The sequence below is a fragment of the Lolium perenne genome, chromosome 7 (genome assembly GCF_019359855.2).
Source record: "Lolium perenne isolate Kyuss_39 chromosome 7, Kyuss_2.0, whole genome shotgun sequence".
Taxonomy (NCBI): domain Eukaryota; kingdom Viridiplantae; phylum Streptophyta; class Magnoliopsida; order Poales; family Poaceae; genus Lolium; species Lolium perenne.
The window spans coordinates 68468132-68494380 of NC_067250.2; the positions used below are offsets into that span (position 1 = coordinate 68468132).

The following is a 26249-nucleotide window of genomic DNA, read 5'->3' on the forward strand; positions in this document are numbered from 1 at the left end:
GAAATTTAATAACTTATAAAGAGCAGGTAAGCTAGTGAACTGAAAGACCTGTGGTTTTGCACCTTATCCCAGTCAATCGAATGAATTTCGCAAGCTGGGATGCACTCATGAATACAGGTAAACTACATTTTATAAAAATATTGCATACAGGGAAAGCACCAACAGTTCACAATGCCTGAACGTCATCTAGAAGCAACAAAGAATAGGGCACCTCCAGAGCCCTGTGAAGGCATCAATGATTAAGTGTCGATAAATCCTAGTGCCACCCCTGAGCAGCTTCAGTACCAAAGAGACTCTTGTGATTAGCTACAGTTATTTGCCCATTTTCAAAGATTTTTCTAGTATTTATTCCGCTATGTTCAGAGAAAATGTGTATCTATGGAGCCTGTTCTGCTCCTCACGACTTTTGTTGTGGTCGCAAATTTAGATAGGTTATTGTCAGTTAGCATTCGCCACCAGTAAAAAAAACATTCCTGAGCTCCCCTATCACGTGCACATTAAGATGTATCCAAACAGTAAATGTGTTTTTGTTCAAGAAGAGGGATAACCCCGCTTCTGCATAAGCCAACAGACGATGTGCCATGCACACATAAATCAATCAGATACCTAGACGGGGATAATAAAGGAGAGGATAACAAAAGAATAAGAAAATTAATTTCAGAAGGTGATTCTACAAGTTGTTAACTAGGAAAGAACTACTGCACATCGCACAGTTCTCATCTGTACTATATTTGGCTCACATTCAAGGAATGCACCTAACAATAGCTTTGAGCAAGCGTAAAACACAGATTGAAACTTTGGAGGTTGTGCAGGATAAATTAGACTAATGTCACAAATGACTCTGCTCTTTTGCTAAAAACTATATGAGAATACTCTTACCGAGGGAGAAGCACTTGTTCTGGTTTCTCAACGGATGGTTTATTGTTTGAACCCATTCGAATCGGAACCGACATCTTCAGATATGCCATCCACTTTTTTCCTTTCTTCTTCACTAACCTTGCAACCTTGTCGAATGACAACAAGACATGAATGACAATGTAGATGAACACAGCAATGACGAGTGCAAAAATGTACACAGATGTCTTGAACTTCCTGCAGCTTCCTGCGGCATATGCCCCGAGTAGACCAAGCAGGTCCAATACCATCGCCGTTTTCATGGCAAGAAGGGATCTCTTGTACTTGCTTATTGTGTTGTTCAGCAGGAGGATGACCATGACCATGGAGGCCATGAATGATGTGGCGTTGCAATAGAAGAATATCCTGTATCGTGTTAGATTGGTGTCATGGAGGATTGGGTCACCTGCAAAATGGTTATCCCTGTCATCAGGCCAAGCTCCACCTGGAGGGAGCAGCCCGGCCTGGTATGTGACAGTGATTGCAAGTGTTCCAATTAGCATCAAATCTTTGCGCCATTTATGCTCTCTGCTCTTTTCCCTAACCTGTATGCTATTCCTCTGATGCACTGGTGTAGCCTGTGTGCTATTTCTCTGATTCATAGATGGATCTTGGCGCATGAGAGAGCTGGACATGCGCTCCAAGAGGCCATCCACCTTTCCTTTTGCAAATGTGAGGACCAGGACTTGGACCATGACATAGACAAACACCAGAATCACGACAACGATGACATATGCGGAGGTCGACACCTTTCTGCAGCTTCCAGTGGCAAAAGCACCCATGAGGCTGATCAGATCAACCAGCACGCACGCACGCAGCGCATAGCACTTCAGACCTTTGTGGCACAGCCTCTTACTGACAAGCAACAGAATCACGGCAAGGGAAGCCATGAAAGCAGTAGCATTGAAGTAGAAGAACACCCTGTAACGGCTACGGAACTCGTCACGAAACACCGAGTCACCTGCTCGGTGTCCGTTTTTGCTGTCGGTCCAAAAGCCACCTGGTGGGCTTATACCAGCTTGGTATGTGACAGAAGCTGCCAGAATCGCGAGCAACATCAGAAACTTCCGCTTCTTCCGCAAATCTTTTCCTTCAGGAACATTATCCACAGGCTCAGAAGGACCTGTAAAGTAGTGGAGGAATTTCGACATGGAAGCATATATTGTATCTATTCTGCTCTTCAGCCGTGTCTGGAGAGCCACGTATAGTAGGGCATGTAGCACAACATAGGCAAACACCAGGAGGACTAGCACGAAGACGTATATGGATGTCGAGAACTTTCTGCTGCTTCCAGCAACATAGGCCCCCATGAGGCCAAAGAGGACCAAGGTCATCGCCGTCTGCAGCACATAGCGCTTCATGGCACGCATTGTGATCATCTGACTCTGGAGAAGGATGATGATGACCAAAGAGGCGACGAACGCCGTGGCATTACAGTAGAAAAATGCCTTGTACCGCTTCGGGTTGACGACCTCCAAAATTGGATCACCTGCAGTATGCCCATCACTGTTATCTGTCCAAAAACCTCCTGGTGGATTCAGCCCGGCTTGATAGGTGACTGTGGCAGCAAGGATGCCGAGCAACAGAAGATATGTGCGCAGCTTCTGAAAATCATCCTTAACATCATCAGCAGTGCTTGGCGCGTTGTTGTTGTTGGATCCATTCTCTGTTTCTTCTAGCAGCTCATTCAGCTTCTTAAGCATTTTTTCCTTCATGTCTTTCACACATTTGATGGTATTCTCCACACACCCTGGCTTGGGCATGGCTGGCCCGATAAACTGAACAAGGAGGTAGAGAAAGACTGCACCGACAAGAGCAAAGACATAGATCGATGTCTTCACCTCCCTGCAGCTTCCAGCAGCATATGCACCCATAAGCCCAAAGAGGCTGACCAGCACGCACAGGCGCAGAGCATTGGACTTGACGACGTGAGACACCGCCGTCTGGCTAAGGATCATGATGATGATGACAAGCGATGCAGCGAAAGCAGTGGCATTGCAGATCAGGAACGCCTTGAACCGGCGCGGGTAGTGCTCTCGCAGCACCGGATCACCGGCAAGGTGGTTACCGCCGCCGTCAGACCAGAAGCCACCCGGAGGGCTCAGCCCCGCAGCATACGTCACTGTCGCCGCCAGTGTGGCCAGAACCAGCAACGAGCTACGGTTTCTTTCAAGATCATCACCATCTTCTTCTTCTTCTTCCTGCTGTTCTGGTGCCCCTTGCGCATCTGCTATCCTTTCTGATCCCACTCTGAAAATGAGCCCAAGAATCTGCTTCCAGCGCTTACATATGCGTGAGAACACATCGCGCAGCCACGCGAAATGCAGGAAGAGCACCACGTGGAGCGTGACGTAGGCGAAGATGCCGAGCAGGAGCACCCAGATGTAGACGGAGGTCCTCACCTCCCTGCAGCTCCCGGCGGCGAAGGCGCCCATGAGGCCGAGCAGGCCCAGGACCATGGCGAGCTGGAGCGAGCGGAGCCAGACGGCGTTGCTGCGCCTCACCTCACTCACCAGGAGCAGGATGAGCACCATGAGCGAGGCCACGAACGCCGTGGTGTTGCAGTAGAAGAAGACCAGGTACCGCCGTCGGTAGGTGCTCTTCAGCACGATGCCGCTGGCGACGTGGCCGTCGGCGTTGTCCTGCCAGAAGCCGCCCGGCGGAGCCAGCCCCGCCTGGTAGGTGATGGCCGCGGCCAGGATGGCCAGCAGCACCAGGTACTTGCGCAGCTTCCACAGCAGCTCGGCCTCCTCCTTGGCGCCGGCGCCGGCGCCCGCGCCTTGATCTTCCGGAGGTGCTGCTGCTTGCTGCTGCTGCTCATGGTCGGGGGAGCTGCCGGCAGGGACGACATGGCTATTGCCGGTTTGATGTTCGGAATCCGCCATGGATTTCAGCTCAATGATTCATCTACAGCCGGTCTTGCCCCTTTGGTCTTCGGGTAGAGCGGGCCTATATTCCACGAAAGAGAGAGGGCAAGTGCACAAGATAGATAAACAAATGGACTTGAGAACCAACCTGTGGTTGGATGGTTAGGAGGGCAGTGGCATCCCCAGCCCACCAGAGTTCAAATCCCAGATTTGACACTTTGGTGTCTCATAAAGGCGGAATATTCTTCAGTGGGAGGCGACGTTCCCGTCGACAGCGAGACGCCTGTGGTGACTTCGTCAATCTCAAGACCCGTCGGATCAGTTCTTCTTGTGATCTCTTGGAGGTGCTCATAGGGGTAGGGTGTGCGTGTGTGCGTTCATAGGGGTGAGCGTGTGCGCGTATTTATGAGCGTCTTTGATTGTACTGTGTTTCGCAAAAAAAAAAAAAACAAATGGACTTCGGACAAGTCACATCATAAAAACGTGGACCCTTCCAAATATTCCTTTTTTTTTTTTGGAAAGAAACAAAGCTGAGACGCCTGTGGTTGGATGGTTAGGAGGGCAGTGGCATCCCCAGCCCACCAGAGTTCAAATCCCAGAGTTGACACTTTGGTGTCTCATAAAGGCGGAATATTCTTCAGTGGGAGGCGACGTTCCCGTCGACAGCGAGACGCCTGTGGTGACTTCGTCAATCTCAAGACCCGTCGGATCAGTTCTTCAACGCAGTCTCTTGGAGGTGCTCATAGGGGTAGGGTGTGCGTGTGTGCGTTCATAGGGGTGAGCGTGTGCGCGTATGTATGAGCGTCTTTGATTGTACTGTGTTTCGCAAAAAAAAAAAAAAAACAAATGGACTTCGGACAAGTCACATCATAAAAACGTGGACCCTTCCAAATATTCCTTGTTTTTTTTTTGGAAAGAAACAAAGCTGAGACGCCATAAAGCACAGCGGCAGCCGTTTCAGCCTATGGTGGAGTCTACTCACAGCCAGTGGAGTCGCAGGTGCGAGCCCAGCACATTTTCACCAGATTGCAAGAGGTTCCAAAGGAGGGAAGAAACGAAGATCTACCAAGCCTCGTACTAAGAGCATCTCCACTCGTCCCCCGACGAGGCCCCCGAGCGACGTTTTTTCCATCCGGACGGCGAAATTCGGCCCAGTCGTGCCCCCGGTTCCTCGTTTTCGTCCGGATTTGGCCCTTAATCCATCCGGCGAGCCCACGCCACCCCCGGCCCCCCGGGGAGCGCTCGGGGACTCCGGACGAAAGATTTTGGCGCGAAACGGCGTGTGGACCCGCGTAGTCGGCGACTGGAAAACCAAATCCTGTCGATTTTCCCTCCAATTTGCTTGCATATCCCCATTCCCTCCAATTTGCTTGCATATCCCCATTCTCTCCCGCCGAAATCCCCCAATCTCCTCGTCTTCCAGCTCCAGTTCCTGGCGGCGTCTTCTCGTCCACCACCACTCTCCTCCTCGTCTTCTCGTCCACCACAATGCCGCCGAAGGCGCCGGCGAGGAAGATGCGGGCGAAGAAGACGGCCGCCGGCATGTCGAACGCCGAGTGGGCGGCGGACGAGAAACGGCGCGAGGTGGAAACAAGCGCCGTGGCGGAGAGGGTGAAAGAGCCGCCGCCAAGAGGTCGGCGGAGGCGGCCCAGACGAACAAGCGAGGCTGATCGGCATGGCCTATAGCGGCGGCATGTTCCCGGCCAATGGCCGACGCAAGGTACAACAAGTTCCCCGTCTTCCTTCTCGCCTTCGCTTGTACTCGCCGTCGCCGACCGCCGTGTTCCAAGAGGGCGCCTACGTCCAACCGTCCAAGCCCACACCGTCGCCGCCCGAGCTTGACGTCGGCGGCGGCGGCTGTTCGAGGCACCTCGCCGGCCTGCGACGAGGGCCGCTCACGTTCGGTGCGATGGCGGCGCCGAACGAAGAGGAGATCCACGAGATGATCACCTCCGGCTCCACCGCCGCCGCTGCGAGCCCGGGGTTCTTCATGACCGCCGCCGCTACGTGCCCGGGGTTCTTCACGCAAGAGGAGACGAGGGCGACGGCAGCTGTGGCGGCGCGCAACGAGCATCGGGAGGATGTTGCCGACGGAAGCCAAGCCGTCGAAGAAGAAGGCGAGGAAGAAGAAGAGCCAACTGAAGCAGCCGCCAACCTATCGAAGGGGAAGAAGAAGAGGAAGAAGGACTCGCCGCCTGCCGAACCGCGTATCAAATGGACGCCGAAGGAAGAGGAGTGCCTCGCCGAAGCTTGGATGACCGTGTCCACGAACGGCATAATCGGGGCCAATCAGTCGTTCGACACATACTGGTTTCGAGTGAGGCAGGCGTACGAGGAACGCAAGCTCGTCGATCCCTACTTCAACAAGACGAACATGAACGTGTACCGGGGAGACAAGGCGATGGCCACCCATTGGGGGATCATGCAGACGGCGTGCAGCAAATGGCACGGCGTACAGGAGGAGATCGACAAACGGCCGATCAGCGGCCACGACTTGGAGCAAAGGGTATGCTCCGCCGGCCCTACACCACCGAGGTACATCGTCGTTAGTCGACCCGTATCGCCGTGCTCTTTTTCCCCAGCGCCGAGCTTTGGACATGTACACGGACGACACCGGCTGCGGTTCAAGTTCCTCAACGTCTACGCCCGCCTCGAGAAGTGCGAGAAGTGGAAGGAAGTTCGCACGTCCCTCTCGAAAAGCAAGACCGAGCAGTACAACCCCGACGCTCCGCCGGCTTGCGCGGCGGAAGGGCGCCCTGAGCTCGGCCAAAAGAAGCAGAAAGAGCTCAAACGGACGGACAATCCCGCCGACAGGATGCAGGCGTCGATCGACAAGTGCTGGGCCGACTTGAGATCGCACGCCGACGGGAGGAACGACAAGTTCGACGGCAGGTGGCGGGAGATGCTCGCCAACCAAGGCGCCCGGATCGCCTCAAGACGACGGTGGCGGCGAAGAAGAGGAACACAGACTTGGCGTTCCTCATGGGCGGCGGCGACATGGAACTGATGGACGAGGAGACGAGGAATTGGTACCAGGGCCACCGCAACGACATCCTCCGAGCCACTACGTCGTCTCCGCCGGCTCCTACCTCGTCTACCTCACCATCTACCTCGTCGACTGCGGCTGCTTCGACGTCCACTGCCGCTGCTTCATCGTCGCCCGCCGTAGCCGCTTCGGCCACGGCGTGTGAGGAAACTGGTCCGTCGGACACCGCCGTGCCGGCCGGGACTGCCGACGAGCCTGTCTCCGTGTAATTTCCCTCCGATCGCCGATCTGTGGCTGATCCTTTTGCTCCTTTTGCCGATCAACTGGCCGTACTTGTAGCGCGGGACGGCGATTTGTTTGAATTTAAACTCTATCCGCCGAACTCCGGGTGGACGACTGGAAATATGGTACTCCCCACGCCTTAATTTCGTCCAATCCGGTGGTAGTTTCGTCCGGATTTGGGCGTGGGGAGCGCCAACGAGTGGGGATGCTCTAATACTAGTCCATTCCCTCTGGGCTCCTCTTTCTGCCAACCTTCCTTCAAATAATATCCTTCTCCTGTTAAAAAAAATCCCACCCATTTACTAAAAAACCTCAAAAAATAAAGAATATCTGAATATGCAAAACAATTCTCTGATGTGGAAGCGCATCAGTATTTTCTTCAACTCAGATCATTCAAGTCACAACAGGTGTGAACAGACAGGCTTGTCCTTGTCTCTTTAGTTGACCTGGACCTGAAGACTTGGCCTTAAACTAATCATCGCCCCATGCCATGGGGTCTTGCCTTGAGACCATGACTGGCTCTTCAACAGATTTTTTTTCTTGCAAAATAACAACATTTTGACACTACTATGTATCATAGCACATTCTAAGGGCTAATCGTGTACCAATTTTTTTCTGAGGAGACGATGCCTTGTATCATGAACTCCACGAGATAAGAACTGTCTTAGTAGTTACCTAATCACTCTTTGCAGAAATATAAACCTGAGGGATGTGGCATATCCTGTTTACTGCTATTTTATAGTACTTCACATTGGTTGTTGTAGTGCTCTATTAGATTTTTTTTTCTAGATGCCACATGCATCTGCACTATCTGCCTCATTCTCATCCAAAGAGAGCAAGGATCCCAAGTTGCATCACCGCAGGGCAAAAGCTATTATAAACAGTGCAGTAGTTCCATTGATGTGCGAGAGGACACATGACGATTTGGGTTTTAGTAGTAGGTGCCACTAGCCAAAACATAACACCACACGCAGAAGCCTTTGCAAGACTTCGCAGCCTCAGGTCTTCGTTTCTGTGCCAGGATCCTAAGTTTGGAACAGACACCACCCGCAAGATATTTTTTGTTACTCTATTTTCAATTAATTCGTGACCAGGGCAAAATGGAAAATATAACAGATATTTTCCGTCAATGCAACAGATATGTTCATGTCCAAGCGGCGAGCACCATCATCACAACATAAATGTCCATGCCCAATTCCAAACAGCTGAGCTGGGCACATACCTGCTACAGTCGCCAGGGTCACCGAAGAGTGGCATGTCGTGCGATGTCTGGATGAACACGCACGACGCTGCTGACACATTTCGTCAAACAGCTACCCCGTGCGCGCTCCTCTCAGGCACACCAAACCATCCCGTCACTGGTAAGGCCACGTCAGCTTCAGCGTCACTGCATCAGCGTCAGCGGTGATGGTCGCGCACATGCAGAAGAGAGCTTGTACTAGTAGGATCACTAGGTATTAATATATGGAGCACATTGGATTCGAAAACATGACAATCTGGTTTCCTGGGGTCTTGTCTTCGATACCACGTACTACCATGAACTCAGTTAAATAAGATTAGTGTTAGTTGTTCATAAGCAACCCCCTTGGCAGAGATATTGAACAGAGATGCGCATTCCCTGCTTGTTGATCTGATCCTCTAGCTGTTTTTAGTTCCATCTGATGGCTATTTTAGTGCTGCCACAGAGGTTGTTGGAGTGCTCTGTGAGTCCTCCAAGACACATGTTAGCTAGATGCAGTATTTTTCAAGTGCCACTTGCATATGCACTGTTCGCCACCTTCTCAAAGAAACCCCAAGTTGCATCGTTGCAGGGCAAGCTGATCTTTGGTCTTTGCGCACACCTCATCTACTATATTCCAGAAAGCATAGAGGCAAAGAAAAACATGACCTCTCATACTGGCCGAAACTTTTTTTTGTTTGTAGGAAAAATAATTTTTTCTTGCCGAGCATAAAAGTACAGCAAGCAGTTTCAGTTTACGCACAGTCTATTCCCGGATTTCCTCTAGTAAACGTGGTGGACTGAACAAGCAAAAACAGGCGCTGGCTCATTAGATGCTTGTGTGTTCACGTGACAGCATAATATTTTGCACATATTTCGCAATATCACACAACTTGCACTAGTATCTCGCACAGTGTTCAAAACAGGGGAAGAAAGATCCATGATGAATAAAGTTTACCTAAATACTGCATCGGTGTGCATTGCAGTATACTGCCAGCATTTCCTCTCTGCACCTCTTTCTACTCACCTTCCTACTCTAATACCTTTCTCATTTTATTACTAAAGCTCAAGTGTTAGAAATATGCACAAACAATTCTCTGATGTGAAAGTTTATCAGCACTTTTTTCAAATTAAGTGATTCAAGTCACAACAGGTATGTGAACGTACAGACTTGTCTTTTGTCGCTTTGGTTGACCTGGACCTGAAGACTTGCCCTTAAACTAGTCATTTCGCCCTTCCCTGGGGCCTTGTCTTGAAACAATGACCGGTGTCTTTTAACAATATCATTTCTTGGAAAAACAACAACATTTTAATATGGCTCCGTAAAAATAATTATAGCAGATTTTAAGGGGTAAGTTTTCGCGAGAAAACGCTGCCATCTAGTAACATGAACTCCATTATAAGAACTGCATTAGTAAATAATCAACAACTCTCTCGTTGAAATTAAGAAAACAGAGATGCGGATGCCATACTCCTGATTATTTTAGTACTGCACAGAGGTTGTTGGAGTGCTCTGTGAGTCTGCAATACACATGTTAGATACTACAGTATCTTTTGTTTTTGTTTTAAGTTCCACTTGCATCTTAAGAAATTCCTATAAATTTTTCCTGGACAAAAAACTGTATTAGTAACTGTATCGTCAGTCGATCCGTCACTGGCACTCATGATCGTCTTTTGTTTTTGTTTTAAGTTCCACTTGCTTCTGCACTACTACTATTTCCCCCCTTCTCTATCCAAAGAAAGAGAGAAAGAATCCAAAGTTGCATGATTGCAGGACGAGCTAATCAATGCAAGTACTGCCATACTAGGGCTTGTTTTATTCATAGGATTTTCAAAGAAATTTTATAGGATTCTTACCCATAGAATTTCTATAGGAAAAATTTCTATGGGTAAGAATCCTATAGAAGTACATCTATAGGAAAATTTTCAAAGAAGTACATCTATAGGAAAAATTTCTATGGGTAAGAATCCTACATTTGATTCAAAGGATTGAACCCTCCAAAATTCCTATAAATTGCTTTCCTATACTACGGTGAATTTCTAGCAAGAGAGGTTAGACCTCTTGGAAATTTCCTTTGTGTCTATGACAACTATAACATGTAGTCAATCTTATAGAAATTTTCTACGTTTTTCCTGTGGCTTTCCTACGCTGCCATCAAACAACTACTTGTGTCAATTCCCATGGTTTTCATTCTCCTAGGATTCAATGGGGCAGACCACTACAATCTTACATTTTTCCTACCCTATAAATCAAACGAGCACTACCATTGCTGTGGCGGACCGCGAGAGGACACATACAGGTTTGGGTTTAAACCATATGCAGAAGCCTTGGAATACTTTGCAACCTCGAGCCTACCTTCAACCTTTCTATCCCCTGGATCCTACAACTGAAACTGACACCAACCGCTTGACCTTTTATTTTTCTGTTTTCCCTTAATTCGTGACTAGTGCAAAAAAAAGATCTAATGGAGATTCTTTCTCAATGCGTGTAATCACAAAAATGTTCATGTCCAAGCCGCTGCTGGGCACATACCTGGTACAGCCGCTGGGGTCTCCGATACCGCGGCAAGCGGAAGGCCTGTCGCCCCCCAATGTGGCCACGCCTCAGCGAGCACGGAAAGGTCACACAATCACCGTCTTGCCAAATACACAGTGCAGACGCCCGCATTATCTCGAACACCTGACGGGCAATGCTGCTGGCGCGTCAAATAGCTACCTCGCGGCTCGCACACGCTTCTGTCAGACACACCAAGCCATGCCGTCACTGGCACTCATGATCATCAGTCGATCTGTTCAACTGGACAAAAAACTGTATTAGTAGGTGTTAATATACTTTTGAACATGGGAAAATGTTCCAAACTGTCCAAAACAGAGCCGCCACACCAGTCGCTACAAGCTTTCTCACTTTCGTAGAGAAGTACAGGCAATTCTTTCAAAGAACTGCAGCCAAGAGAGACTTAGGCACGTTAACTGCTAACTCCTAAGGCACAGCCCTACTGCACTCCGTAAGTATCTAGCTAAGGGGAAATCAAGAAAGTAAATGATCTGTGGAGTCATTATCTACACAGATCTCATAGGTTATCTAAGGGTAATGCAACAGAAACAATAAATCAGGAGAGATGCAGAGCTGAATAAGTGTACCTGCTGGCAGGCAGGTAGGATCGATCCCTTCGTACAAAGAAGAAACTTGGTCATTTTTCCTCACAATCAGCTGCGAGGGTAGGTTTGGCTGTCCTTGCGACAATGTGGATCCTGCGGTTTCGACGTAAGTGTCACCCGTGTTATAACTCAGCCTCCAGGCCTTCCTTTCTATGAAACCAAAACGTCTTTCCATGGCGTATCCTTCAAAAAAATCCTCACAATCTAGTCCCGAGAAGTTCTGGCAATATAAAATACACGGGAATAAAATCATGCTATACTTGGCAATGAGCTAGTAAATACATTTTGTTACCTTGTTCAAGTTCTTCACAGTTTTCTGAATCTTCGATCGTCTGGCTTGTATTAATATTGTTCGCTGATGAACAACGGAACCAACTTTTGTGCACAGATAAGTGCATCAACAAGCTTCGGTAGCTGGTAGTGATCAATAATTCTGCCGCCTATGCTACAAGTCGCCTATGAAGCAACTCATGAAGACGAGCCTCCATCGAAAGAATTTCTCGGAACTGTTAACATCCGGTAGCTGCAGCTAGTAAGTGCAGCACATGCAGGTGACGATCTGCAAAGGTACACTAAGAAAAAACAGTGTGTCAACCAATCGGATCAGGAAGTCTAAATTGCATGATAAACTTGAGAACAGGGGCCACACCTGAAACTGAAATCATGTCGGGAACCTCAACGGAAGCGCCGCCCTGATGGTGGCGCCTGCCGAGCGACAATCGTTTCTTGCGCTCGTTTCGTCGACCACTGGCCGTGCATCCGCACCAGGAGCGTACCGCCGAAGCACTGGCCGTGCGTTCTCGACGGGGGCATTTCGTCGAGCACCGGCCGGGCATCCCGGCGGGTCCAGAGGCGCCGCCTGCCGGGTGAGCTGGGAGAAAGGCACTGCCGGTCTCTTGCACACGTTCCGTCGACCGCTGGCCGCGCGCGTTGCGCCCATCCGCACGCACGGGGAGCATATCGTCGAGCACTGGTCGTGCATTCGCGCGGTTCGTCGAGCACTGGTCGTGCGCGCCGGGCCGAGTCTCAATTTGAACGAAACGTTATTGTCGCAGGAAGCGTTAACGATCCAATTATTCGTAAACGGCTTTACCGGATATCATCTTTTATGATTCGTCTGATAGTGTCTGAAATCGTGTGCAATATCGGAATTACAAATGTTTTTTCCATGATATCTATTACATGTGGGATATTATAGATCTAATACAGTTTCTAACCAAAAAAAAGTGGGCGATATGAAAAGAAGGGAAACAATTTTATACTTACACGCATAGGGGTATTTTCGTCACCATCCATTGTTCTTTGAGATTCGGATAAAAAGGGGCATCTTTTTTCATAAACTTGTTTCTATATAGATATAAAGTTTACAAATTAAAGACAACAAATGCACATCTAAACATTTTACTACTATAGTTTTTACGTCTGCTCATCGGAGGAGGAGATGTAGATGATTTCCTCGTTGCCGGTGGATAAGCTTGCCGCTACACCGGAGGAAGAGGCATCGGCATCGTTGGCAGCACCGACAATGTCGGTCATCACCGCACGCTCATTGTCTCTTCCTCCCGTTTCTACGCGAAGGACGCCAACGGCACCTCCTGCTCCTCGAACATCTCCTCCTCTTCGTCCTCGGCCTGCTGCTCAGTCTCTTCCTACCATTTGAGATGTGGCGAGTCATCTTCCGACGTCACAGTCGCTACGTCCTCGTCCTCCTCCAAATTCCATTCTCCATCATCACCGGAGGAGGACTAGATGGAGTACGAGTGGGAGGAGCCGGGTTAGTGGTCCGGCGGCGTGAGGAATTGCTTCTCCTCCCTCACCGGAGATGATTGCTTCTCCTCACCGCCACCGGATACGCCTGCTCAATATGGAGATGATGCACCCACGGGAACTGCCAGACGCAAGAGAGGCAAGGGGTGTTCTTGGTGCAAGCCAAGAGGGCAGCAGTGTGAGGCTTTATGTAGGGCGGCCAAGGAAGATGCATTATCCCCAACGCATATGTGGCATGTGGGAGGAAGGCGCAGATGCTACAAACGTCGAACGACATACCATGAGGCAATCTCGGGAAATTTCTACACATAATTATTTACTATTGACTGTTTGAAAAGGTGGGAACAAAACAAAATAGCAGAAATACGAACCCGTCCCAAAGAAGTTGAACATGATTATGATGACAATATATATGTTGGATAGCAAACATCTGCGCTCAGTCGATGATGGTTTTTTCCATCCTTAGCTGTTTGCGCTATTTTTATTACGTTCTCAAAATGCTTTCCATATGCAATTTCCCCGCGAATAAACCTGCATGGGCGCGAACAAACAAATAATTTTTTCAGCATCAGCGATCTTCCGCACCGCACACAAAAAACAACTTTCCATGAGTAACCGGAGGTTTGAAAAAAAGGAAAAAGTCCAAAACAAACCTTGAACTCATACGCAAAAGCTAAATCGAACCCTCAACTCAATCCCTGAAATTGGCACTCTGAACTTGTCGATCCCGATCTATTTTAAACCCTAGATCTGTTTGAGTCAGAATTTTGCTGACGTGTCAAGTCAAACCAAAAAATAAAAAAAACTCATATTAGCCTAAATAATTAGCTACTCCCACTTACATGCGTGGCCCACTTGTCATATTCATCTTCATCCCCTTAACCCCAATCCCCTTCCACCATCCCTTGCACATGTGCCGTCCATCACGTCGTGGTGGGCGCGGTGAACCTCGCCCTCAGTTGCCAGGTGCTCGGCCCTCTCTCCCTTGCGTCCCGACGGCTGCATCGGTCGGCGAGGCCCTTCCCTGCATTGTCTCACGCACGCGGCCAATGCAGCGGCTGCACGGAGACGAAACTTTACTGGCGAGGTCTCCCTCCTCTGCTCGAGTTGCTGCTGTAGAGCACCAGCACACGCTCGAGTCGGTCTCCTGCCATCCGCTCCTTCGCAATAGCATATCGCGCCACACGCCCCTGTTCCATAGCCGACAACCACGATGGTCCATCTCTATGCAGAATCAATCTAACACGTAGCGGTGACAGCCGAACTGGGAGTGGTGCGAGGTGGGCCTGGTGGAGGGAAGGAGGGCCGGGGTGGGGGATACAGGGCGGCGGCGTACAGGACCTGCCGGCGAAGGGGTGGGGGAGCGGCGCTAGACCGTGTCAGACATGAGGGAGGCGGACGGGAGGAGGCGCTGGCCAATATGATTTTTTGATATTGGCAAAAAAAAGATTTTTTTATGAATATGACATGTGGTTCCCACTGTCATTGAAGGTAGCGTGTAATCCCGGCCGGGATTGTAATTTCCTGGTATGCCAAACAGATCCAGGGTTCAAAATAGACCGGGATCAACAAGTTTAAAGTGCCAAGTTCAGGGATTTGGAGTTGAGGGTTCCATTTAGCTTTTGCCCATAAGTTCAAGATCTGTTTTGGACTTTTTTCCTTTGAAAAAGGCTCGTTCTGTACCAGTGGTAAAACATAAAGAACAACCGAGGGGCGGCTCTCATCCATGACCACCTTGGGCGGGATTTCATCATCCCGTGCATACATCTGTCTAGCCCTGTGTTAAGCAAAAATAAAATAGCAGCACAACACAGACCTAGCAAGGTATGGAACCCTAAACCCTAAATATTACTACGTCCGTTTCTAAAAACAATACTATTTTAGTAGGCTAAAATAACCTACCAAACATCTTATATTATGGAACATTGATAGTACTTGTTACATTTTTCGAATTCTTTAGGCGTTCAATCGTAATACTACCTCTGTTTCATTGTGGTTCTCGATATTTTTCCAAAAATTTAGTTAAACTTTATTTAGCTTGATTTTTCTAAAAAAATGCCTTATTCTATGAAACGAAGGTACTCAGATTATAAATATATGGTTGGATGTTAACTTTTAATATTTTGCATGTAAACATAGACACATATGATCTATATCTTTATATGCGTACACATACATCACCTTTAGAGGCCCATATCGTCAACTTCGCCCTAGAGCCCCGGAAAATATAGAGTCGGCCCTGAAACAACCCCACCCCTAAATCTCACCCTCCGCTTGTCATCAGCAATAGCCGTCCATTATTTGTATCCTAATTCAATTATAGCGTTGTATTTCTAGCACAAAAAAGTTGTTTTCACTTGTATTCCAAGAGCCATCAATACCATTTAAGGCCCAACAACCAATGCACCATTATTGATAAATAAGTGTTATAAATAATGCACCATCCATAATTCCCTATGTTGTGTCATCAAGAATATGTAGTTGAAATCTCATTATCCTACTAATGCCTCTTGTTCATTATTAGATCTCATCTCTGAAAAATAGAGTAATCTTTTTACGTAATTTTGGACGCCCTCCTTACAGTTTGTGATCTCTGGAAAAAAAAAATCGGTCTACAAACGCTCTTTTAAACATAATACAACCATGGACACCCTCTAATTTGCAAAAGCTAGAGGATCATAAGATTTTAAATGCTAGTTATTGTCCTAGCATTTATTCTTCTCTTAACTTGCAAATTTATTAGCTTCGTCCTCAAATAAGTGAACGTGTAGATTTTCCAAGACAGATTATCGAGTGGAGAGAAAATTGCATTGGGAAGATGCAAACTAACATTCTTTCACTCTTTAATTCTTTCACCTCCAATGAATTACTCCCTCCGTCCACAAATAAGTGGACGTGCGGGATTTTCAAGGCAAATTAGTAAAAGAAGAGAAAATTTGCATTGGGAAGATGCAACCAACATCTCTCTCCTCTTTAATTATTTCACCTCCAATAGGCTACGTGCATGTATAAAATTAAGATAACATGTGGTAGATATTATTGGGTTTGATTTTCGTGCAATGAGAGAGAAATAAATTTTGTTAATTTAAAGTGCATTGAGAACATAGTAGTACACTCTTTCATGGACAAAGTTTAAGACTAGATGCCCACTTATTTGTGGACGGAGGGAGTAAGCGTGTAGAAATTGAAGATAACATGTGTTGAATATTATTGGATTTGATTTCCGTATGATGAGAGAGAAACAATTATTGCTACTTTAAGCATTGGAAAGATAGAAGTCCATTATTTTTGTTTAGGAGTATTACTCCATATTTGGCTAATTAGTTCCGTATAACTCTGGTTTTCAATTAATTTGCTCATTCTTCGCTACTTTTTCCATGAATCTCAACCTTCCCACCAACCGACGAGATAGGCAGGGCGCTAGTGGCTATGATCAAAAAAAATCCCCGTTCGTAATACAAGCAAACTAGTGTAAACGGTGGTGTTGAAAGATTACAATTCTCTAGGTTTTTTTCAACAATGGTAATCATTACTCTCGGCTCCCCAGCGACGTCAACCAAGCTGGTCGGTTGTTATTAGATATTGGTGTTGGTACCCTTGCTGACGTTGATTGACTACTTTAATGGTTGCGTGTGTGCACACAACTTTGGCACTGTGGCTCAAATTAAAATTAAGGGAGAACCTTTGTTGGTATTTACAGGTCTATGTTTTATTATCTATCTTTGGATGCCTTCAAGAAAGTACAAGATTATGTCTAGGAAGAAGAAAGAGTTTAAAAACCTTAAAGATTTGCTATTATCTTTTAGAATTTATTTTATAATCGCTGGAGATAGCTCATGTATGTCTACCATAAAGGCATAAATATATGTGGTATTGATTGTAAAAAAAAACTTGTGTCGACAATATGATTTAATTTCATTTAAATTTGAAGTGAAACTTCTTGGATATACTTTTTATAACTTTAATCAAAAGTCAATGTCCTCCATGTTTGAGATATTGTTATATATTGATGAAAAAATTAGCATTTAATACCAAAAAAAATAGCCATAGATTTATCATAAAATATATATTTTTAATGTGTTTATTTGATATTGTAGATGTTAATATTTTCTTTAGTAAAGTTAATCAAATTCTGCAAACATTGACTTTTGAATAAATTTATACACTTTATTCATCGAACGGAGGCCGGTTTTTGAATTTCTGCTATTCGATTGAATATGTGTAGCAGTGGCAGTGGCGACTGGCGACCGAGGCCCCAGCTCGATCGGGAATGGTGAGACGAACTGAATACTTTGGCTCGTGAAGATCATTCCGTTGGTAATCCATCCTTCTCCACACCGCAGAACGCCTTCAATGGATCACTGAACTTGCGTGCTTCGTCGGAGACGCGGAACTTGGCGTAGCCGTCGTTGGTGCATGGACGGTACGCCAGCGGGTGGTCAGCGTCGACGAGCTCGTCCATCGCGCTCAGCACGACGCCGTCCTTGCCCCGGCAGCCGAACAGCACCGACAGGCGCTCGCGGTTGCTCGGCGTCCTGACGCGGTGGAGGCAGGGCGGCACCCTCCCGTTCGTCACCACCTGCGCGCGAGGTAACGTGCAGCGGCGGCGGCGGCGTCAGAATTGGATTGGAGACCATGAAGGTGCGAGAGGATGGTGGTGGGCTTTTACCGTGAACAGCTCGCCGGCCATGAAGGTGAAGGCGGCGGGCTCGGGCGGCACGGCGAGCCAGGTCCCGTCCTTGGCCTGCACCTCGAGGCCTTCCACCTCGTACTGCGCGACCACCGTGGTCATGCTGTAGTGAGGAAATTGCAGATAACACCAGTTGTTGGGGAAACTTTTGCGCAGAACCACAACCACGGTTTTCTTTTGCGCAGAACACCATGTTTCGCAGTAATTGTTGCAAAAAACACAAATCACACGTTTAATAACCTAACGGCCCACTGTCAACTATCAATGTCAACGGGAACGGAACAGACAAAGAGGTGGCGCCGATCGACGGCAAACGACTGCATGGCTATGGCCGGAAACATCAGCCCAACAACTAAGAGCATCTCCAGCCGCGTCCCCCAAACGCCTCCCCCAAATGAATATTGGTGCACGAAAATAAAGGTTTTCATTCAATTTTCATTATATATTACAAAGTTTGAATGAAAACGGTTAGATTTCATCTAAACCTAGACTACTGACCGCCCGGCGGTGCGTTCGACGGCCCCGCCCCATCGTCGCCTCCCCTCCGCCGCAGCTCCTCCTGCGCGCGCCTCCTCTCCTTGCGTTGGGCCGTGGCCAGACGCCGCCGCTCCAGCCGCGCGTCCTCCTCCGCCCTCCCCTGCTGCGCTGCCTGGAGGGAGAGCTCGACGGCGCGACGAATCTGCGCCTCTTCACGGGCACGAGCGTCGTCCTGGAGCTTCTTCTCCGACTCGAAGGACTCGACGAGCGTGCGTTGCTGATTGTCTGTCTCGTCCGGGTGTGGCCCATCGTCGTCGGACCACTCGAACTCGTCGTCGTCCTCCACCTCAGTCTCCTCTGCCTCGGCCTCCTCCTCCTCCATTGGCGCCTCCTCCTCCACATTTGTTGGCGCCTCCATCATCGCCGCCGCCAACTGGTCCGCCTTCTCCTCCACATCTGTGGGACGGGGACGGGCTCGGGGCGCCGGACACCGTAACGGGGCGCGCCGAACAAAATTCGGGTTTGGGGGACGCGGCTGGAACGGTTTTTTGGTCCAGCGCGCCCCAAATTGCTTTGGGGGATGCTTTGGGGGACGCGGCTGGAGATGCTCTAATGGAGCCGACGAAAGATCGCCGGTGTGCCCTCCTCCACCAGCAAAGACCGCCACGGCCGGAGCTAGGGTTCATCGGTGTAGCTTTTCCCTATGTTCGAGGGTCGCTATTCTATGGGTAGTGCTGCTGGTAGGAGGGTTCACCACCAGATGAAGATCCGCCACCGCCAAAACTTCTCTATTCTATTGCTCGTGTTGACAGTGTGCTTAATTACACTAATTGGCCGTCAATCGTTGCTAAATATCAATTTTGCAACACTTACGGCAAAACATGGTGTTTCGTGCAACAAAAAGATATAGTTGTGGTTTTGTGCAAAACTAGCCCCAACAAGTGGTGTTACCTGCAATTACCTCTGCTGTAGTCGAGGTGCGCCTGCATGGACACGCCGGTCTCCGTGTCCGGCGGGACCCCGTAGCGCGACAGCCGGAGCGCGTGCGCGAGCGTGCCCAGGTGCGCGTGGATGTTCTCCTCCCGTACGCCGAGCGCCTCGAGGACCATCGTCTCCACCGTCCGCTGCAGCTGCAGCATGTTCTTCGTAGCCGACACCACCGTGTCGCTGCATTCATGGACGGACACCAAGCATGGTAAAGTTGTAGATACCACGTGAAATTGGAACCGCCGCGTGGCGGAGTGGAAGAAAGAATTACCAGAATGCAGGGTTCCCCTGCGGCCAGAGGAGGTCCGCGAAGCCACGGACGCGGCCGGCGTCGGTGGCGTCGGGGAGGCGCAGGCTCTCCGAGCTCATGCCGTGGATGTCGGAGACTTGGACCCTGAACCTGAAGGGCTCCGAGGTGGAGACGTACCGCTGCTTGGCCTCTGCCGGGAGCGCGAAGACCTCCGGCATGGCGCGGCCGAACAGCGCCTGCCGGAGCTGCGGGCCTAGCGCGTCGTCGTCGCGCACGACGACGAAGCCGTGCGCCACCATGGACGCGGTCACCGCGTCGCGGGCTTCCGCCCAGCCTGGCCCTCCACGCTCCACTCCACGGAGGTCGACCGTAGCGATCTCCATCAATCCCTGCTTTGCTCTGTCCGTTGACGTCTGATGTGTGAGCCTGCGATGCTTCCTTTCCAGTTTTGGGCGATCAAGACATATATACTACCAAACTGTAGTAGCAAGTAAAGCTAGCTACAAGGCCGGCGGATGAGCTGTTTATTTTGGCAGCTCTTTTTCCCTAATTAGCAGCGCAAGATGGAGAGTGGACAAATGGAGACCTAGCTGCATGTATCTCTTTAAAAAAAAAATCGAAAATCATAGTTTTAGGTTTCAAAAAAGTTTGAAAAAAACCCTCGATAAATCTATAAATGTGTAAATTCTCAATATGAAATTCTTTGCATGGTAGGCTACACAAAAATGAGAAATGTGTGATTCTGAGTATAGTGAATAGTGCACATTTCAAAACTATAAAACTTGTCAGATTTTATCATTTTTGTGTACACTAGAATATAAAGAATTTCACATTATCATGTTTGTAGATTTCATCATTGGCTACATCTAGGATTTTATTTCAAACTTTTTTGAAACTTCAAAATATGATTTCTGAATTTTTAAATATAAAGAGCTACATGTAGCTCGGCCTCCATTTTAAGTTTCCCCGAGAGATCGCGCTACTTGTTTTTTTTTCCAGGAAAGTAGCAGGACTTTGCTACTGACTTTATCGAAAAAAGTAAATAAGAATTACATCATTTATGATTATATACTTTTAAAAAAGCTGAGGGTTCATCGACCCAAATACAAGAGCTTTTATTTAAAAAAACTAGACTCGGCTAACTCATGAGCTACCCGATTTGCTTCCTTAAACTCAATTATCTCGATCGCCGATGCCAAGTAGCTAAGTCTAGTGTTTTGAATAAAAGCTCTTAGGATCTGGGCCGGTGAACCTCCTAGCTTTCTTTTAATTACAATTATAAATCGTGCTACTTGTTTAATTTGACTTTTGTTAAAAACTTTTGTGTTGTGGAAAATCTTTTATGTTAATATATATAATGTCACCAAGTGGACTGGAGTGGATTTGAGAGATTTTGATTTCCAGTGGATTTAATCGCTTCTGTCCCAACTAAATCAAGCAAGGTCTAATGGGGTACATTAACCTGGCCCCGATCAGATAGTTATGAGTTGTTTGGCGCCTGTGTCGAAACATTCATGGTCTACATTTCTACAGCTTTGTCACAGGACGGGGTGCATCACAGTGCCAAGTCAAAGGAAACATCATGTCATGTTGTACCCTTTTTATACACGACATTTGTATATATCGGAGGGAGTAGCATATACTTGCGTACATGTTTCGCTTTCACGGTAAGCTTTCCAATTCTTTTTTCACTCGAGAATAATGCTGTGCATAACTGAATACAATCATTAGATTTCACTGAAGTGCAACACAGTGAACACCAACAGTTCAGCATGTAAATTAGGTGACAGTAGCTGCTGGCATATGTTTACAAACAATCATAGTGTTCCTACAGTCAGCAGCCTATCGTCCATTTACTGAATCGAAACAAAATCCACAAGGCAAGAGTCAGAACAGGAAAAAAGGTACATCTGCGCACCAAAATTGCTAAAACTATGGAGAACGTCAGTCGGCTATTTCTACATTAACAATTATGGTGGATGACAAACAAACAGTTGGCTACATTTTCCTAAAACAGAGTGACAGCATTCTAGGAAGAACGAGGGGAAAAGAGAGCAGGCTCTTGAAAAATCTGCTTGCATAGAGATTAGTCTGTCTTTCCTCAAAGTTCAGGTGAAGTATGGAACTCAAATGCAGTACAAACTGCAATTCTTCAACTTAGACAGAGTCCATAGGTCTTGTTTCCGGCTTTTCTCCATCCACAGTAACCTTGGATTTCAGTGACTGAGAACTTTGCCTAGATGTTGAAGGAATTCTCTTAGCACCTGTGGTTGACTCTTTAAGCCCTAAGTATGTGTAGATTGACATGCCTCCGAGTGCAATGACAGCTCCATAAAGACTGGTGAGTCCAGGATCAGAGTTAAACACCAGAAACCCGGAGAGCATTATGACAATAGTCTTGAATTGGCCTAGCACAACATGAGATAGAGCCGAGGTTGCACTGCATCATGCAAAATACAGTGCAAAGATCAGTTGAATTTTAAAGGTTCAACAAAGTGAGACAATGACAAAACAGAAAGAATGCATTAATACAAGCTGTTTTCCCCTCAGAAAACTCCATCCCTATCAATATGGTTCAATACATAATACATGTGATTCACATGACGTGAATTCTATGCTGTTGGGAGGAACAAAGATTGGATAGTGGGCAGGCTTTCTGTTGTTGTTCGGACTCGATCTTGTCACTTGTCAGCACAATTGTGCAACGGGATCTTATTGTCAATATAACGCATACTCAGCAAGAGTCAATCATTACTGTGGTTATCAGATGGAAGTTAGAGGTACAAATACAACTAAAGGCAGGTTGCCTATTAATGTTTAAGTTATTCATAAGCATGTTTTTAGGAGCAAAGAGGTGCTTTCTATATCCAAAGGTTTAGGCATAAGGTTATACATGGCATGCATAACCAACAACTTTTTATTCTCAAATATGAGATGCCGCCTATTTGCAGAAGATCGTGGCAAGGAAGCTATAAAGCTACAACCATAATCTAGTAGCAAACAAAACCATAATCTAGTAAAAAACTAGGCAGGTAACTGCATGCTTTTGTTTCCAAAATTCAGGTGCTTAAATAGAATGGAATGGCAGTATAAGAGAAAACTGAAATAATATGGCTCACCCAAGTGCCAAAGCACCGGACCACTGAAGAAGAAAACCAAGCAAAGCAGATATCATAATTGCACTGCTGTTTTTGACATTCCAGTTGAAAGACAGCAACCCAGGAGGATCCATCAAAGGCATCAGAACAAGAAAGAAGAATATGGTGATTGGGGTTGTCTTCCACATCAACCTGATCAATAAGCTGAATGTTAGGGAAAAAATTATAGACTATGAGCTGTCTAAGAAGAGATATAAATTACATCTTACGCAAGGGCAGTCCAGTTTCCACTCTGTTGTAAATTTGACCAGAGGATCTTGTTTACAGCACTAGGAATGATCCAAGCTACTGCTACACAAGCACCAAAAAAGTTGAACTCCAAATCAGTAACAGTTGCTACAGCCACACCAAATGATACTATAACTAGCGTGATAACCTGTAATAAGAAACATAATTATTCTTCAGTTATATGGGACCAGAAGTTAACAAAGTGCACTTGGTACCAAATAAATATATTAAAGAATTGAAAAGCATATGAACTTTAAATTTTATGACAAATTTACCTTTCGAAGTGAAACTTTTTTCTGGAAAAGAATAAATTCTGCTGCAACGATTGTTGGAGTTACTGCTATCTTAGCCATTTGATAAAACCCTACGCTGGAGATAGAGAACAGTAAGCACGCTATGAGAAAACCAGTTGGCCAAAACATTAAGGTAGAATGTTTTCACATTTGTTAAACAGGGCGAGTTCATTATTAATCTCACCTATTATGCTTTAAACTGATATTAGCAAGTCCAGTGGAAAAAGACATCACAGCACCCAAAGCGAATAATGAGGAGAAAGGGGTGGATTTCGGAGGAGGAGCGATGGGCATCAAGTATAATGCCCTGAGAACAGCCATGAGGACCCAGGCAGCTATGTAATGGATTAGTGACAGTGCAACTGGGAAGTTAAACCCGACGGCACCCATCACCTGCAAAATAAGAGATGCCATTTAAAGACTAAATGCAAATAGTTGCAGCATGAACTGTAAGAAAACTCAAAACTGAAAAAACATGCACACCATTTTGTTTGCCATGATGATTCCAACAGAAACCACAAAGTTGAACGTTAGTGCGACACCCGGGCCACAAAACCTCTGTTGCTGGCGCTTGGCCCCTTCCGAAGTATGAAACTCGTTGTAGAGGGAGCTCCTCAGCTCCTCCAATGCCCGACCTGGGAGATCATCAAAGAGTAACCAAGAGTGAAAAGCATGGTTTGGTCGATCATACAGCGGTGCAGATTAGCGTTTTAGTGGCACTAAAGCATAACTGAAATGCATTTCTGTCTACTCAAAACAGAACCACCGCAACTATAATAATATGGGAAAGAGCAAACTTTCTGACCTGCAGATGAGCCTTACGAGCACTAGTATTGCTATTTTCCTACACTAAGAATGGCTTCATTCAGTAGATAATTGCACACGACTGAACTTTTGTTTTTTGAACATACTACTGAAACATTGAAAACTCTTCATGCCAATAAAGAACTCTACTTTTTCTTCAGGCGGCAATGAAGAACTGAAATAACTGATTTACCTTTGTTCATTATCCTATCACATCACATGAACTGAAGAGCTGGTTACAAGAAGTGATGTTGATGAGACTATGGAGCACATTTTCATCATACTAAAAATTGGCCGTCTAGTTGCTTCGTCCTACCCACATCACATCACACGGACTGAAGTGGTGGTGACACCCTCGGTCTGATGAAATCTGCCGGAGTTAATTTTCTTTCTGCATTTCCACATTTCCTATTACTCCGTATTAAAAAGAAAATCAGCAAGTGGATAACCTGAAAAGGTGAGTCTGCTGCCTGCCTAGATGGAATATTACCCAATTCGATAAGCAGAGTTTCCTAATTTGTTTGCAGGATTCGCTCGTACAACCATATAAAACAGTTAGGGCGATGCATTTGAAAAAAAAAACATTTTTTGCCACAGACTGAATGTTTTTAGTTTAATAAAAGCGGATGTATGCATCATTTTGGGGCAACCCATTTCGAACAAAAAAAGGTACAATTAATACAGTGTGGAAAAGATGCAGTTTTCATGCCATTTGTACAAGAAGAATTGGTTTTATTGTTGACCGAACGTAAATATGCACTCAAATCTCAAACCTTTATAACTACACGAAAGGGAGTGGATTGGAGTGAAGTAAGCCAAGAAACCACATTGGTGCTCCCCCAGGAGGCGCGCACCAGCGGCAGAACCAGAGGAGAGAAAGGGGAGGAGTGAGCTACTGACCAGCCTCGCCGGCGTCGCTGTCCTTGCGCTTGATGAAGCGCCGGCCACCACGGCGCAGGATGGACTCCCACACCCCCATTTGCCGTCACCGCATCAGCCGGTGAGCTCACCACCACCGGCGGCGGCTCTCGCTTCGTCCGCCTATGGAGGAGCACGGCGGCGGTCTGGACTGTTCCAAGGTGGAGAACTGGAGATAGATGGGAAGAGCAGGTGCGAAGTAGTAGGCCAACTGAGGAAATTCGGAACCTGAGATGGAGATGGTAAGAGCAACTCTAAGAGAGCCCGGAAATCCCGCTAGAAACCAAATTTTTCCGGTGAATTTACGGGTTCGGGCTGAAATACGCGCAGATCAGAGCCCGTAAATATGGGCCGGCCTGAACTGGAAGGGGTCCGAGAAATCCCCCGCACGGCCCCTATTAAAAGGGTTCGCGGAGGGGAGTTCGGTTCGGAAACCCTACTCCCCTCCCGCCGCTCCTCTCCCGCCGCCGCTCTGCCGCTACGGCCACCACCCCGCCGTGCGAAATGACGCTTTTTAGACACGTGGGTAGGGGCGGAGATGCATGGAAGCGGGCCGGCCGCAAGTGGCCGGACCTAATGGTGCGCCACCTACAAGCGCGCGCAGGCGGCTGTGGAGGCGGCGGCCGCAGCAGCTGCGACTGGGGAAGCTGAGGAGCCCCCCCCCCCTGCCGGTGGGTGCAGCCCGCCGCTGCCTCCGTTGCCCCCGAGCGACGACGATGCAGACGGACCGCCTCTGCTCTGCGGGGGTGCCTCCGGTGCGGCGGCCATCGAGCTGGCGGCCCGTCGTCGCCTAGCAACCGGCGGTGTCGAAAAACCCTCCGCCGCTGCCTGGTGACAGTATAGTCGCCGGGAACCTTAATTTCTAGTCTAATTAGGTCTGTAGTACGTAATTTAGGTCCAATGGGATTGTATTTTGCCACTATTAGTGTGAATTATGATCGAATTAAGATTGATCGGATGAAATCGACTGCAATCCCCGTCGACAGATTTCCCGCGTCGTTTGATTTTCGCGAGTTCGGGTTGGGTTTACAGTTTCTGTTTTGCGCCGTGCCCAAATGCGCTCTCAATTCGTTTTTGGGAGACTGAACTCCGTTTTTTCCGTTCGGACATATACGAGGTCTGTTAGAGATGCTCTAATACCGTAATATCGCAGTTCTACGAGGGGCTTTTCCACGCAGATGGTAAGCAGTACAAAAAGGAGAAATTATATTTGGCAAACAGTTGCTCTCTCCTACAGTTCTACTTTCGTACTCCCTCCATCTAAAAATGG

General features: G+C 47.5%; 3 protein-coding genes across 3 annotated transcripts; all 3 read right to left on the reverse strand.

Moving 5' to 3' along the window:
• Window positions 1-632: 632 nt before the first annotated feature.
• LOC127317179 (uncharacterized) lies at window positions 633-3856 on the reverse strand. The gene has a single exon (XM_051347703.2). It carries the CDS (start codon window positions 3777-3779, stop codon window positions 876-878), a length of 2904 nt encoding a protein of 967 aa, XP_051203663.1. The 5' UTR covers window positions 3780-3856; the 3' UTR covers window positions 633-875.
• A 13433-nt stretch (window positions 3857-17289) lies between these two features.
• Window positions 17290-20000, reverse strand: LOC127313052 (probable 2-oxoglutarate-dependent dioxygenase AOP1). The gene is made up of 4 exons (XM_051343584.2): window positions 19600-20000; window positions 19293-19508; window positions 17844-17967; window positions 17290-17753 (listed from the first exon to the last, which is right to left on the reverse strand). The coding sequence occupies exons 1-4, from the start codon at window positions 19959-19961 to the stop codon at window positions 17481-17483; spliced, it is 975 nt and encodes a 324-aa protein (XP_051199544.1). The 5' UTR covers window positions 19962-20000; the 3' UTR covers window positions 17290-17480.
• Window positions 20001-21331: 1331 nt separating this feature from the next.
• LOC127317178 (nucleotide-sugar uncharacterized transporter 2) lies at window positions 21332-25203 on the reverse strand. Its single transcript, XM_051347702.2, has 7 exons — window positions 24962-25203; window positions 23741-23892; window positions 23442-23650; window positions 23240-23333; window positions 22946-23112; window positions 22698-22868; window positions 21332-22018 (listed from the first exon to the last, which is right to left on the reverse strand). The coding sequence occupies exons 1-7, from the start codon at window positions 25038-25040 to the stop codon at window positions 21736-21738; spliced, it is 1155 nt and encodes a 384-aa protein (XP_051203662.1). The 5' UTR covers window positions 25041-25203; the 3' UTR covers window positions 21332-21735.
• Between the last annotated feature and the right edge of the window lie 1046 nt (window positions 25204-26249).

What these genes read in the sequence shown, in the direction of transcription:
- LOC127317179 (XM_051347703.2), bottom strand. Translation starts at nt 3,779, where the DNA reads ATGGCGGATTCCGAACATCAAACCGGCAATAGCCATGTCGTCCCTGCC.
- LOC127313052 (XM_051343584.2), bottom strand. Translation starts at nt 19,961, where the DNA reads ATGGAGATCGCTACGGTCGACCTCCGTGGAGTGGAGCGTGGAGGGCCA. An exon ending in TACAGCAGAGGTAATTGCAG is followed by an intron (nt 17,968 to 19,292) that starts GTAACACCACTT and finishes TCCTCACTACAG; the next exon opens with CATGACCACGGTGGTCGCGC. An exon ending in TGGCCGGCGAGCTGTTCACG is followed by an intron (nt 17,754 to 17,843) that starts GTAAAAGCCCAC and finishes CCTCGCGCGCAG; the next exon opens with GTGGTGACGAACGGGAGGGT.
- LOC127317178 (XM_051347702.2), bottom strand. Translation starts at nt 25,040, where the DNA reads ATGGGGGTGTGGGAGTCCATCCTGCGCCGTGGTGGCCGGCGCTTCATC. An exon ending in AAAAAGTTTCACTTCGAAAG is followed by an intron (nt 23,113 to 23,239) that starts GTAAATTTGTCA and finishes TTCTTATTACAG; the next exon opens with GTTATCACGCTAGTTATAGT. An exon ending in TCCGGTGCTTTGGCACTTGG is followed by an intron (nt 22,019 to 22,697) that starts GTGAGCCATATT and finishes TGCATGATGCAG; the next exon opens with TGCAACCTCGGCTCTATCTC.